Below are 12052 nucleotides of genomic sequence, written 5' to 3'. Positions count from 1 at the left end.
CGGGTCTGATTACCGGCGACCACAGGGCCGACGGCGTGTGATGTCACGCTCCGCCCCTCAATGCAAGCCTACGGGAGGGGGCGTGATAGCTGTCAAGCCCCCTCCCATAGACTTGCATTGAGGGGCGGAGCGTGAGGTCACACTGGGGCGGAGGCGTGATGTCACATGCCGCCGGTCCCGTGATTGACAGTAATCAGACCCGGAGCGAACACGCTCCGGGGACTGATTACAAACGGGGTGCCGCGTGCAAGATCACGGGGGTCCCCAGTGGCGGGACTCCCGCGATCAGGCATCTTATCCCCTATCCTTTGGATAGGGGATAAGATATCTAAGCACCTGAGAACCCCTTTAAAGAACATTTTGGGGTTAGTTTTACTATCTTTGGCAATGAGTCTTTCTGTCTCTATTTTTGTGGCTTTTATCTAATTTTTACATATTTTACATTTTTCTCTAAAGCTTTTTAACACTTCATCACTGCCATCCTCTTTTAGTAGTTTAAATGCTTTACTTTTGTCATTTATTGCCCCCTTAACGTTCTTACGCATCCATATTCATTTTCTTTTATTTCTGACCCTTTTATTCCCATAAGGCAGTGGTTCTCAACCTGGGGTACAAGTACCCCCAGGGGTACTCAGCAGTTCTCCAGGGGGTACTTTAAAAAAAAATCAGTAATGGCAGCCACAGCCACTGATTACTGGTCTTGACCACTTTGAAAGAAATGGTAGGCTGATGTCACTGCACCGAGGAGCGGAGCAAGAGGACAGCAAAGTGGAAGCGCGTGCACTGGGCTGCTGTGGGCAGTAACTACTAGGGATGTCCCAATACCATTTTTTTTTAAACCGAGTACGAGTACTGATACTTTAATTCTAGTACTCGCCGATACCAAGTACGAGTACTTTTATTTTAAAGGGAATCTGACCCCAGGGTTACCCGGTCTCTGGCGCTGCTTACCGTGCTGATATGTGGGTTCCTGTTGTGTGCAATGGAGGCGATTGCTGTAATATGAGCCAAGATCTCTTTCTTCTCCATTAGACAGAACAGGGAATTTGCATTGGCGGCGAGACCGATGTCTCCGGAGCGATTGCGCTGATGTTCACATGGTGAGCAGCGTTAGAAACCGGGTCACCTGCACTATCTACCTATAAATTCAAGCTAGTTCAGGTGACTCTGCTGTAAGATTGCCTTTAATAGTAGGTAGTATTCCCTTGTAGGTAGTATAGATAGTTGCAGACATTAGTAGCAGCCCCCCCTGTAGACCGCAGCCCCACCGCTGTAGACCACAGCCCTCTCCTTGTAGACAGCACCCCCTCTTGTCCCCCTTGTAGACAGCGCCCCCCCCCCCCCCCCCCGTGTCCCACTTGTAGACAACAGGCCCCCCCTTGTAGACAGTTCTCCCTCTTGTCCCCCTTACAGACAGCAGGCCCCCCCTTGTAGACAGGGAGCCACCCCTGTAGACAGTGCCCCGCCCCCTTGTCTCCCTTGTAGACAGCAGGCCCTCCCACTTCGTAGACAGCAGGTCCCCCCACTTTGCAGACAGCGCTCCCTCTTGTCCCCTTGTAGACAGCAGGGTCCCCCCTTGTAGGGAGCAGTGTCCCTCCTTATAGACAGCAGCCCCCCCCCCCCTTATAGACAGCAGGGCCCCCCCCCCTTATAGACAGCAGGCCCCTTCTTATAAACAGAATATATGCTTCCTCCGTAGCGTTACACTGGGCGCAGGGGAGGAGAAGTGACGTGTGTGTCACATGCTCCTCCATAGGACGCCATGATCCGATCGGCACAGCAGTAGGTATTGATCATGGTACCGGGGACATTAAATGAGTCCCCGATACCATGCAAATGCAGAGTATCAGCCCCGATACTGATACTAGTATCGGTATCGGAACATCCCAGTATACTACCCTCTGCTTTGTTGCTCCACTGCCCCTGCAGACCGGGGACCTACTGCTATGAATCATAGAAATTGGTCCCCAGAGCAGAGAAGCAGTGGAGCACCAAAACGGGACAGTATGGCAGCCTACAACTATATATGGGGGCAGTTTGGGGGCCTACAGCTATATTTGGGGGCACAGAGGGGGGCAAATATGGGGAGTTTGTAAATAGGTGGGTATTGTACTGCAGAAAGGATCCTAAAATGTTTGTTTGGCTGGTTCTGTGGAGAAATCTTGTATGGGAGAAATCTTAGTGGCAGTCTAGGCCAGATAGGGAAGAAAAGAAAAGCAAACAACTGTGGTTAGAGAATATGTCACCTGTAAATTGGGGACTGGGGAGATAGGGAGAGGAACAGGGGGCCTGTTATAGAGGAAAGTACAGCATATGAATTATACTATAATCATTACAAAATGTCTCTAATATGGGGGTACAATTTTTTGGGAATGGGATGTCAAGGGGTACTCAGACAAAAAAAGGTTGAGAACCACTGCCATAAGGTATATACATCTTACAGTGAGAATTTAAGATATTTTTCAAAGCCTCCCATTTAGTGTCAGTATTCTTGTTTTTGAGGACATAATCCCATTTTATATTGTTAAGGGCTTCTCTGAGTTGATCAAACTTTGCCTTCCTAAAGTTAATTGTTTTTGTGGCCCCTCGAGAGATTCCCTTATTGAAGAACAAGTTATAATGTATTTTATTATGATCACTATTTCCTAGGTGTCCTTCTACTTGCACATTAGTTACTCTGTCAGGTCTCTTGGTTAATATTAAGTCCAGTAGGGCGCCCCCTCTGGTCGGGCCCTGCACCATTTGGGACAGATAATTGTCTATAGCTATGGTCAGAAACCTGTTTCCTTTATGAGATTCACAGGTCTCAGTCTTCCAGTTTATATCAGGATAGTTAAAGTCCCCCATTATTATCACATCATTTTGATTTGCTGCCTTGTTTGCTTGCCTCAGTAATTGATCTTCTGCCTCTTCCATTATGTTTGGTGGCTTATAGCAAACCCCTATCAGAAGGCCCTGATTCGCATGTGATCCCTTAAGCATCATCCTGCACAGACAAGATAAAGTCTTGAAGAGACAATAAGACATACAAGTACATTATACAATAGATATCACAGTGCAATAAATTACAAAATATAATACAAAGCAAACAATGGTAGACACAGCTCTCCCTCTCGCCCACTCCACAACACGAGACTAGGACCGGACCCTCGATCCAGAGTAACAGCAAAGACAAAAGGCAATGTCCAGCGTGGAGGTTCAAGCTATTCTTAGAAGTTTATTCAGCAATTAGCCAACATGAGAAACAAGTGACGCGTTTCGGCCACAGTGCGCAGCCTTAATTAAGGCTGCGCACTGTGGCCGAAACGCGTCACCTGTTTCTCATGTTGACTAATTGCTGAATAAACTTCTAAGAATTGCTTGAACCTCCACGCTGGACATTGCCTTTTGTCTTTGCAAAATATAATACATATACACATGAGTAGTGGGCCCTGAGCAGGCATGTTAAAATTACATCCACCTGACAGGGCAGTTAGACAGGTGTGTTCCGCACCGGGATACCACAATGGCATTTTAAAAAAGTTAATAAAATAAATGTGAATAAGCTTAATAATAATAATTGTTTAAACCACTCCCTTTTCCTATTTAAAAAAAATCAAAAACAATAGCCCTGTTAGTTTAGTTCTGCTAAGTTTGTGTAGTAATTCTGGAGCGTGGTACCATATAATATGCAGTTCATACTGGGTCACTTTTTAAGTAGTACGTTTTGAGGTTTTGAAAGCCCTATCCCAGACTGTTCACCAATATAGTAAGGTGAAATTTGACTACACAAAACAGTCTCCCTACAAGAGTTTTATCTGTGGAGATATTAGTATTTGATAAATCGGTCCCCCGGCAACAACAGACAAATACAAGCAGTTCCACTTCGGCATGGAGACACACTGACCAGCACAGGACATCTTCGCACGCTTTTCGGGTTCCTTCTTAACCCTTGCAGGTACAATTTGCAATGGAGTGCGTAGCCCCAATCTTACACATGGTGGCCTAAGCGATAACAGACTTAAGCACTATATACAGTGTTATTCACCTCCCCCCTTACTTTTCTTCAGCGCCTCGGCATAGCACAATTTCCCAGACAATGTCCTGTACACTTTTGGGCACAAACTCTGTCGCAGTTCCGGACAATTCCTTGAGCACAGTTCTGACTAGGGGGAGGACTAGTGGCTTTGTGGCACTGGCACACATTCGTATCCTGTTGCGGATGGCCTGACTTGACTTGGTGCTGGAGTTGTTAAGGCACACACCCATATGCTGTTAATGGGTGGCTTGACTTGACTTGGTGGTGGAGTGGTTAAGGCACACACCTGTATCCTGTTTGTGACGCCAAAGTTGTGGTGACCCACGGTGTATGGCAGGACTACGGGGTGTAGGGGTGTAGGTGGTTTGGCCAGATGGTATTAACCCCTGGGGCAAGATGTTGTTAACCCCTAGTGTTCGTGACGCCAGGATATGGTTGTTTGGTGTAGGGCACCGCCGACAACCAGTATTATATTCAAGGGGCACTGTGTGCATTAGTATTATATTCAGAGGTACAGTGTGTGGCAGTATTACATTCAGGGGCATGGTGTATGGCAGTATTATATTCAGGGGTACAGTGTGTGGCAGTGATATATTCAGGGGATAGGGTGTGGCAGTATTCAGGTCATACAGGTAACAGTAGAGTTACATCTTCCACTCTTCAGTCACTCATTTTACCATTTCACTTATTATTAGAGTAATATTAATATTCTACAACAGACAATGCCTATTTCTTTTATGGCACTGTGACTGCTAGGTGTGAACCAGGTTTTAGCGTTCAGCACAGACCTTCACCGGATGGCAGACCTTAATAAGCAGACCCCTACTGAAAATAGTTGAGTACTCCTGTCATAGCGGATGTAAGAATTCCTTTGCATGTATAAGATGATGCTCTTTACATGAAAGTATTAAAATAGCTGCTTCTAAGAATAATGGATTAAATATTGCTACAGCTTGAATTTTCTTCTTCATTTGTTGGTGTGACCTATTTTCCAAAAGCTGTTTTTCTTTCCCGAATAGTTTATTACAAAAAGAGTGGTTCTTACCCTGTGAGCATCCAGTCTGTTCCTTTCTATGATGTATAGGTAAAGATATGTACTAGGTCTTCTAAAGTACCTTTTATTTTCCAGGCGGCACTTCAGCTATTGCCTCCAGGGCACTCAGTGTCCAGAACATCAATTACACTGATTCACCAACTAACAAAGAGAAATTGGAGCACAGTGAACTGGAGAATGAAATTCTGAAGGTGGACCAGATGATCACTGACATGGAGTTGAAGGTTAACGTATTAAGGTGGACTGTGGAAGCCACAGCAAACATGAATGATGAGATTGACAGCACTGATGTCTGCTCAACAGCACTGCTGTCTGTGGAAGAAGAAGGTGACAGGCGCCAGTGCTGCAATGGAGGACAATTTATTGTGTCATTGATTCTATGTGGTGTTGGTCTCATAGCTGTTACCCTATCTTCTGTCCTCTAAAAGTGGTATAGATAAATGGCTAGCGCTGTTGAGTAAATATTATTATTACAAGACACTAATGAAATGTATTTTATCACACTTGTATGTGAAGTCAATTTTTCAATCGTTTACACAGTAGACAATTTCTGCAATACTGTTAGGAATTTGGATTAATAGCAATAAATACATTAAATTGATTTTCTTACAGTTGGCCACCTGTCTAAGATTGTACTCTAGCCTCCCTTATCCCTCATGGGTGCTACATATATTTCTAAAATAAAAATATAGATTTTTAAATGAAAGCTATATGGTAAGTAAACAGTTTGGAAAACTCTGAAGTGATCCATCATTTGAACTGCAAGAAGAAGAAATGACAATCTACTCAAATCATCTACTTGACTTAAGAATGATATTTTATGTAAGATCAGAACAATCACCTCTAGTTATTAGCCATATATAAGGCTATGCACAGAATCTGAAATACAGCCAGCAAATCAGATTACTATAATACCAGGCTTTTTAAGAACTAAAGCCATAGATGTGATTATGAGGCCAACTGAGGCAGCAGGGCTTTGTTTGCATTGCAGCAGGTGTATAAGATATTAAATATGCAATATTTTCTTAAAGACATTGTCCAAGAGTCCAAATTTATGTATTATATGAAAAATGTTGTATTTTGATATACTATAATGAAAGGAGAACAACTATGCATCCATGCCGCTAAAGTAATAAACTACTTACTTGCTCAGGCCTTAGTGTGTTATCTGTAATATTTAATATGTAAACAAAGCCTTAACTACTGGGATAGAGGTCATTGGGGCAAATTGATGAAGGTATTTAAAAGTAAGAATGTCTCTTTTGCCCATAGCAACCAATCACAGACCAACTTGCATTTTTCAACAGCAGAATATGAAATAAACAGAAATGAAGAAATCCTGGCACTCAGGTATGCTGAAAAAACTTTTCTTTTATTCAAACAAAAGTGCATATACAACGCGGCACGCGTTCCGGCTGCTTTAGCCTTTATCAACTGCATAACAATGAAACGGAAAAGGCACTATTTATGTGCCCCCGACACATCCAAAAAAACATCATCATGATCCCAGAAACCTCCCCCTGTAGTGCAAATTCCTAAACACACGTGATACATTTTATGGATCTAGAATGGACTAGAGACCGTAGTACTCAAGGCGGTATCTCAAGATGGCTGTTGCAGCTACAAAGGAAAAGAGAGACATGTAAATATAAACATGAACACAAACTATGGTTAATATAGCAGTTTGGACAATTCATAATCGCGGTTCAGACCACGAGGCTCCAGAGTATCTAACTTGTGGATCCAGTATGCTTCTTTACGGGCTAAGAGTTTTTTAATCGCTCCACACCTTCTTGGTGGAATGACTTCCTCAATCACTAGAAGGAGGTCGTCTATATAGCGCCCATACCAGCCAATCAGATGGGAAAAATAGATTGGCTGGTGAGCATAAGACAACCTCCTCCCAGTATGCCATATACAGATTTGCAAGTGAGGGGGAGAATGTAGACCCCATGTCGCAGCCAGTAATCTGTAAAAAAAAAAAATATTCATCATCAAAGCAAATAAAGTTATTCTGTAACAAAAAATGCTAAACTTGTAATATGTACTCCTTCAAATCATAACTATAAATACTATATTTGTTAAGATGATGAGCTATGGCAGTGATGGCATGATTATGTGGGATACACGTGTAGAGAGCTACAACATCGCATGACATCCACTTTTGTCCATCAGTCCACTTCAATGTTTTCATCACTTGTAGTAATGACTTGGTGTCTTTGATAAACCCCATGGTCCTGGATACTAATGGTTGTAAGAGGCTATCCATCCATGATCCTAGTCTCTCGAGGAGGGAATCAATGCCCGCCACTATCGGTCTTGGGGGGGGGGAGGAAATACATTTTTGTGCAGCTTTGGTAGCGCATGAAAATAGGGCATTTCGGAAATGGTGGCAACAGATATTCAGATTGTTTTACTGTAAGGATCACAAGGTTTACACCATCCTGTAACAATTTTTCTGAACCACTTGTAATGGCATTAGTAGGATTATTCCTTAATCTACGATAGGTATTCCAATCCTCAAAAATTTCAGAACAAGAACAAGTTTTCTGTAAAGGGCACTATCAAGAATGGCTACTGAGCCTCCTTTATCCGAATTATGATTGACTGATTCTCACTATTCACATTCTCATTCAATGCTCGTATAGCCTCCTTGTGTCTATTACTTAAATTGTGTTCTCTTATAAGAGTACTGGAACTTAACTGTATCAGGTCCTTCTCGACCTGTTGTTGAAACAGGTCCATGCTATCACATATAGAATTAATGGGATAGAACGAGGGGTTATGCATGAGAAAACTTTGATATGTATTGTTGTAATGAACAGTGCTCCGGCCGGACATACCAGCCGTGAGCGCATCTTTCCCAGTATGTCGGCTCCCGGCAGGGCTGGGATTTGCATTGCGGGATGCGACCGCATGCGAGTCCCAGCCCGTCACTCACCTCCGTCCCCGGCCTCTGTCCCTCAGCTCCGACGTGCGTGCCCCCATCTCCTAGCGCGCGTGCCGGAGCTTTGAAATTTAAAGGGCCAGTGAGCCCGTAATTAGTATTCACACCTGAACCATTGTTAAAACTTTTAGCTCCTCCCTAGTACCCTTGCCGGATCTTTGTTTACCTTGCGCCTTAAAGAAAGCAGTCTTAGTGTTTCTTTGCCGTGTATCAGACCTTTGTATTCCGTGACCCGACCATGTTTCTAGCCGCCAGCCTATTGACCTTCTGCTAACCTACTGACTACGCTCCTGTGCCGCCTGCCCTGACCTCTAGCCAGTCTGACTATGTCCTGCCTATTCCTTTGGTGCCACACTTCACCTCAGCCGCCTGTGTGGTCAAGTCGTGCCAGGGGTAGCGACCTGGGTGTCGCCTGCCACAGCAAGTCGAACCTGCTTTGCGGCGGGCTCTGATGAAAACCAGCAACACCTTAGACTCCGCTCCCTGGCACGGCCCGTGTCATCGGCCACACAGGTCCAGCAGATCCACTACATCACCCGCTCCTGATGTGTGGGAGGGAGGAAAATGGAATTGTGGGATTTGTAGTCAAAAAAAGAAAAGTCAAACAGGAAATACTAGTTCACAAAAAGCTTGCCCCAGTGTTATGGTAATCTCACAACATAGCCATGTAGCCCCAAGACAAGTACAGATCCTTCCTAAGCATGTCCATTACTGCCTGCCAGGTACGTATTAAAATCACCTTATGGTGGATAAATTTACTTTTCTTGATATCCATTACTGTTTGTTCCAGTGTTGCTAGATATTCATTCATTTTAATTTGCATTGTTTCAAATTCTGTTGTACTTTTGAACGGTTCCAAGGAAATTATTACCTTGCCAATGCTAGTTTCCAAATTGGTCAGCTTTATTTCCTCTTTTTCAATAATTAATGTCATTAATTCCATAGAACATTTCGTGAGGGCATTATTCCACCTAATCGTGAAATCCTCATCCTATACGGTAGGAGATTTTTTCTTTATACGGGGGATCATATGTTTTTCTATGTACTGACTCAAGGTGGTGGCATCCCACCAGGTCTTCATTTGTTGTAATTTAAGATGTTCAAGATCCCACATGAGTTTCTTAAGGCCAAACTCACATGGTGCGTTAGTGTCCCCTGAGAACACCTTTGCTATGCGTGTACAGAATGCAGCATTATTTAATGTGGAGAAATCAGATGGTTGTAGTGTCACATGCTGTGATGGTGTGTCACTCGTTTGTGTCATAATATTAAGAAAAAGTGCAGCAATATTAATTTATTCCAACCAGCAACATGTGTTTGATACAAAAAATATATGTGATGGTCCGCTGTTTGTGCTTGATAACCAACAATCCAATAATATTAAACAATCCTGTCCGCAGTGGTATTGGGGCTAGCATGGTCCACAACAGATATCATGGGTCATAAGGAAAAAGAGGAATATAAACCAGCTCAACCCTCCTATGTGGAAAAGGTCATTTGGCAGCAGCAGCGTGTATTTCAGTTAGGAAGCTCGGAGGAATTCACTACAGCCGGGTCTCCAGGTGCAGCATCTCCAAGGAAAAAGCGGATATCCTGCTCCCAATGGATGAATAAAATCCAACTTTAAAGCATACCCGTCAGATCTAACAAAATTATTATTTTTTTATATATCACTCAGTACCTAATCCTGACCATGTGCATCTATGTGCACATATTTTTATGTGTCTAGCACTTTTATTTATTTTTTTATTACGCTTTTAATTTAGCTCACTAGTCTGAATTCCTCTCAAAGGGAAGGGGCGTGGCCTCACTGTGCAGGTCCCCGCCCCTCCCTCAGTATGCTGTCTGCTCACATTTCACCTAGCATTAGCAAAACTACAACTCCCAGCTTGTCCTCACAGACAGTAGCGGGACACAAGCTGACAGTGGGAGGATTTTTCCTCCATCTGCTAGCCCTCCACTCACAGCTGTCAATCAAGAAAGTGTGTCCATGATGCATGGACGCAGCAGGACTAGTATGTGCCCAAGCAGGTGGGGGGGGGGGGGCAGTTGTTTGACTGGCTTTTTCAGTATTAAATACTGAAAATGTTCTAATGAAAGCAATTGCAAAACCTATTGGTTTTGCATGCTTTACAACATATCAAAAGTTTTTATATCTGACAGTGCCCATTTAATGAAAAATTGTTAAAAACATACAGGTGGAAAAATACAGAAAAAGTGACAAATAGTAAAGCATAAACGAAACGCCAACGCGTTTCGACTTGTCAACAAGTGTTACTCATGACACATAATACAGATAGTTATGATTTGAAGGAGTAAATATTACAAGTTTTGCATTTTTTGTTACAGAATAACTTTTTTTGCTTTGATGATAAATATTTTTTACAGATTACTGGCTGCCCCATGGGGTCTAAATTCTCCCCCTCGCTTGCAAATCTGTATATGGCATACTAGGAGGAGGTCATCTTATGCTCACCAGTCAATTCATTTTTCCATCTGATTGGCTGGTATGGGCGCTTTATAGACGACCTCCTCCTAGTGTGGAGGGGCAGCCATTTGCAGGCTCAGGAATTTATTTTGTTTATTAATACGAAGGATTTTTCCTTACAATTCAACATGTCTCTTGATGATAATATTACAATTTTTTTTTTAGATATTTCCTTGTTGGGTTGCACGGAGAGCAATAGTGTTAATACCAAATTATATTGCAAGCTGTGTGCTGGGAACAGCTTTCTCCATGCTAAAAGCTGTCACCCTCAACACGTAGTGCGAAATCTGCCTATTGGTGAATTTGTTCAAGCTAGAAGGGCGTGCTCAGACAATGTATGTTATGAAATGGTATGTAAGGACATTAGAAAGAGGTTACATGATTGGGGTTATGATGCACACTTGATAGGAAGAGCGGAAGGTATTGTTAATTCAAAACCTGGAGGCTACTATCTCAAACCTAATACTGATAAAACACAAAATGAACAATATATCCCTACTTTTTCCACTCCTTTCTCAAGACAGTTTAATAATATTCGTGATATAATTAACAAACACCTATCCATTCTGAGAACTGACGAATCCATGAGCCAAATACTGGATAATTGCATAAGGATAATTCCCCGTAGAGCACATGCATTACAAAATCAATGGTCACCAAGTGAATTTCATAATGTACAAACAAATGATACATGGCTATCTAGCAGAGGTAATTATAAATGTGGCCGTCCCAGATGTGGGACTTGTAGATATATGACTGTCAGGATCCGGACTGGTATGCAGAGAGGACACTGGAGGTGGATCCTCTGTGTCAGTGAGGTGATGGCGTGGGCCGTACCAGGGGAATGGAAACTAAGGGGTTACTGGTTTTCACCAGAGCCCGCCGCAAAGCGGGATGGACTTGCAGCGGCAGGTAACCCCTAGGTCGTTCCACCCGATAGCGACTCAACCTCACTGACAGCTGAGTTAGGCGCGGTACACAAGGACAAGGCAAGAGCCAGGTCGGACGTAGCAGAAGGTCTGGGCAGGCAGCAATGGTTTGTAGTCAGGGGTAACAGCAAGGGTCTGGATACACAGGCTTGGGATACACAAAACGCTTTCTCAGGGCACTAGGGCAACAAGATCCGGCAAGGACAGGAAGGGGAAGTGGGTTTTTATATGTATTGAACTGATTGGGCCAGGCACCAATTAGTGGTGCACTGGCCCTTTAAATTTCATAGAGCCGGCGCATAGGCCAGTGGGACGAGGCCAATCCATTACCACAGAAAGTTTAACAGGGTCCATTTGAAGACCTTGTCCGGACACAATGTAACCCAAGAAGGGAAGACTGCTGCGTTCGAAAAGACAAGTCTCGATTTTGGCGTAAAGTTGATTTTGGCATAGTCGCTGGAGCACTTGATGAACATGAAGGCGATGTTCCTCTAAGTTGGAGGAAAAAATGAGGATGTCATCAAGATAGACTACCACACAAGAGTACAGCATATCCCGAAAAATTTCATTAAAAAAGTCCTGAAAGACTGCTGGGGCGTTGCATAGACCAAATGGC

At 43.4% G+C, this 12052-nt stretch overlaps 1 protein-coding gene across 1 annotated transcript in view; it reads left to right on the top strand.

The window, feature by feature from the left end:
• Positions 1-6109, top strand: part of LOC130272653 (regulator of G-protein signaling 9-binding protein B-like) — a 38498-nt gene extending 32389 nt beyond the window's left edge. The window contains exon 3 of the mRNA XM_056518493.1: positions 5148-6109. Within this exon, the coding sequence (XP_056374468.1) occupies positions 5148-5497 (350 nt within the window). The 3' untranslated portion in view covers positions 5498-6109. The remainder of the gene's footprint in view (positions 1-5147) is intronic.
• Positions 6110-12052: the final 5943 nt, after the last annotated feature.

The sequence above is a fragment of the Hyla sarda genome, chromosome 5 (assembly GCF_029499605.1).
Source record: "Hyla sarda isolate aHylSar1 chromosome 5, aHylSar1.hap1, whole genome shotgun sequence".
Taxonomy (NCBI): Eukaryota; Metazoa; Chordata; class Amphibia; order Anura; family Hylidae; genus Hyla; species Hyla sarda.
The sequence above is the reverse complement of the archived record's forward strand: the minus strand, read 5'-3'. Positions and strand labels throughout refer to the sequence as shown.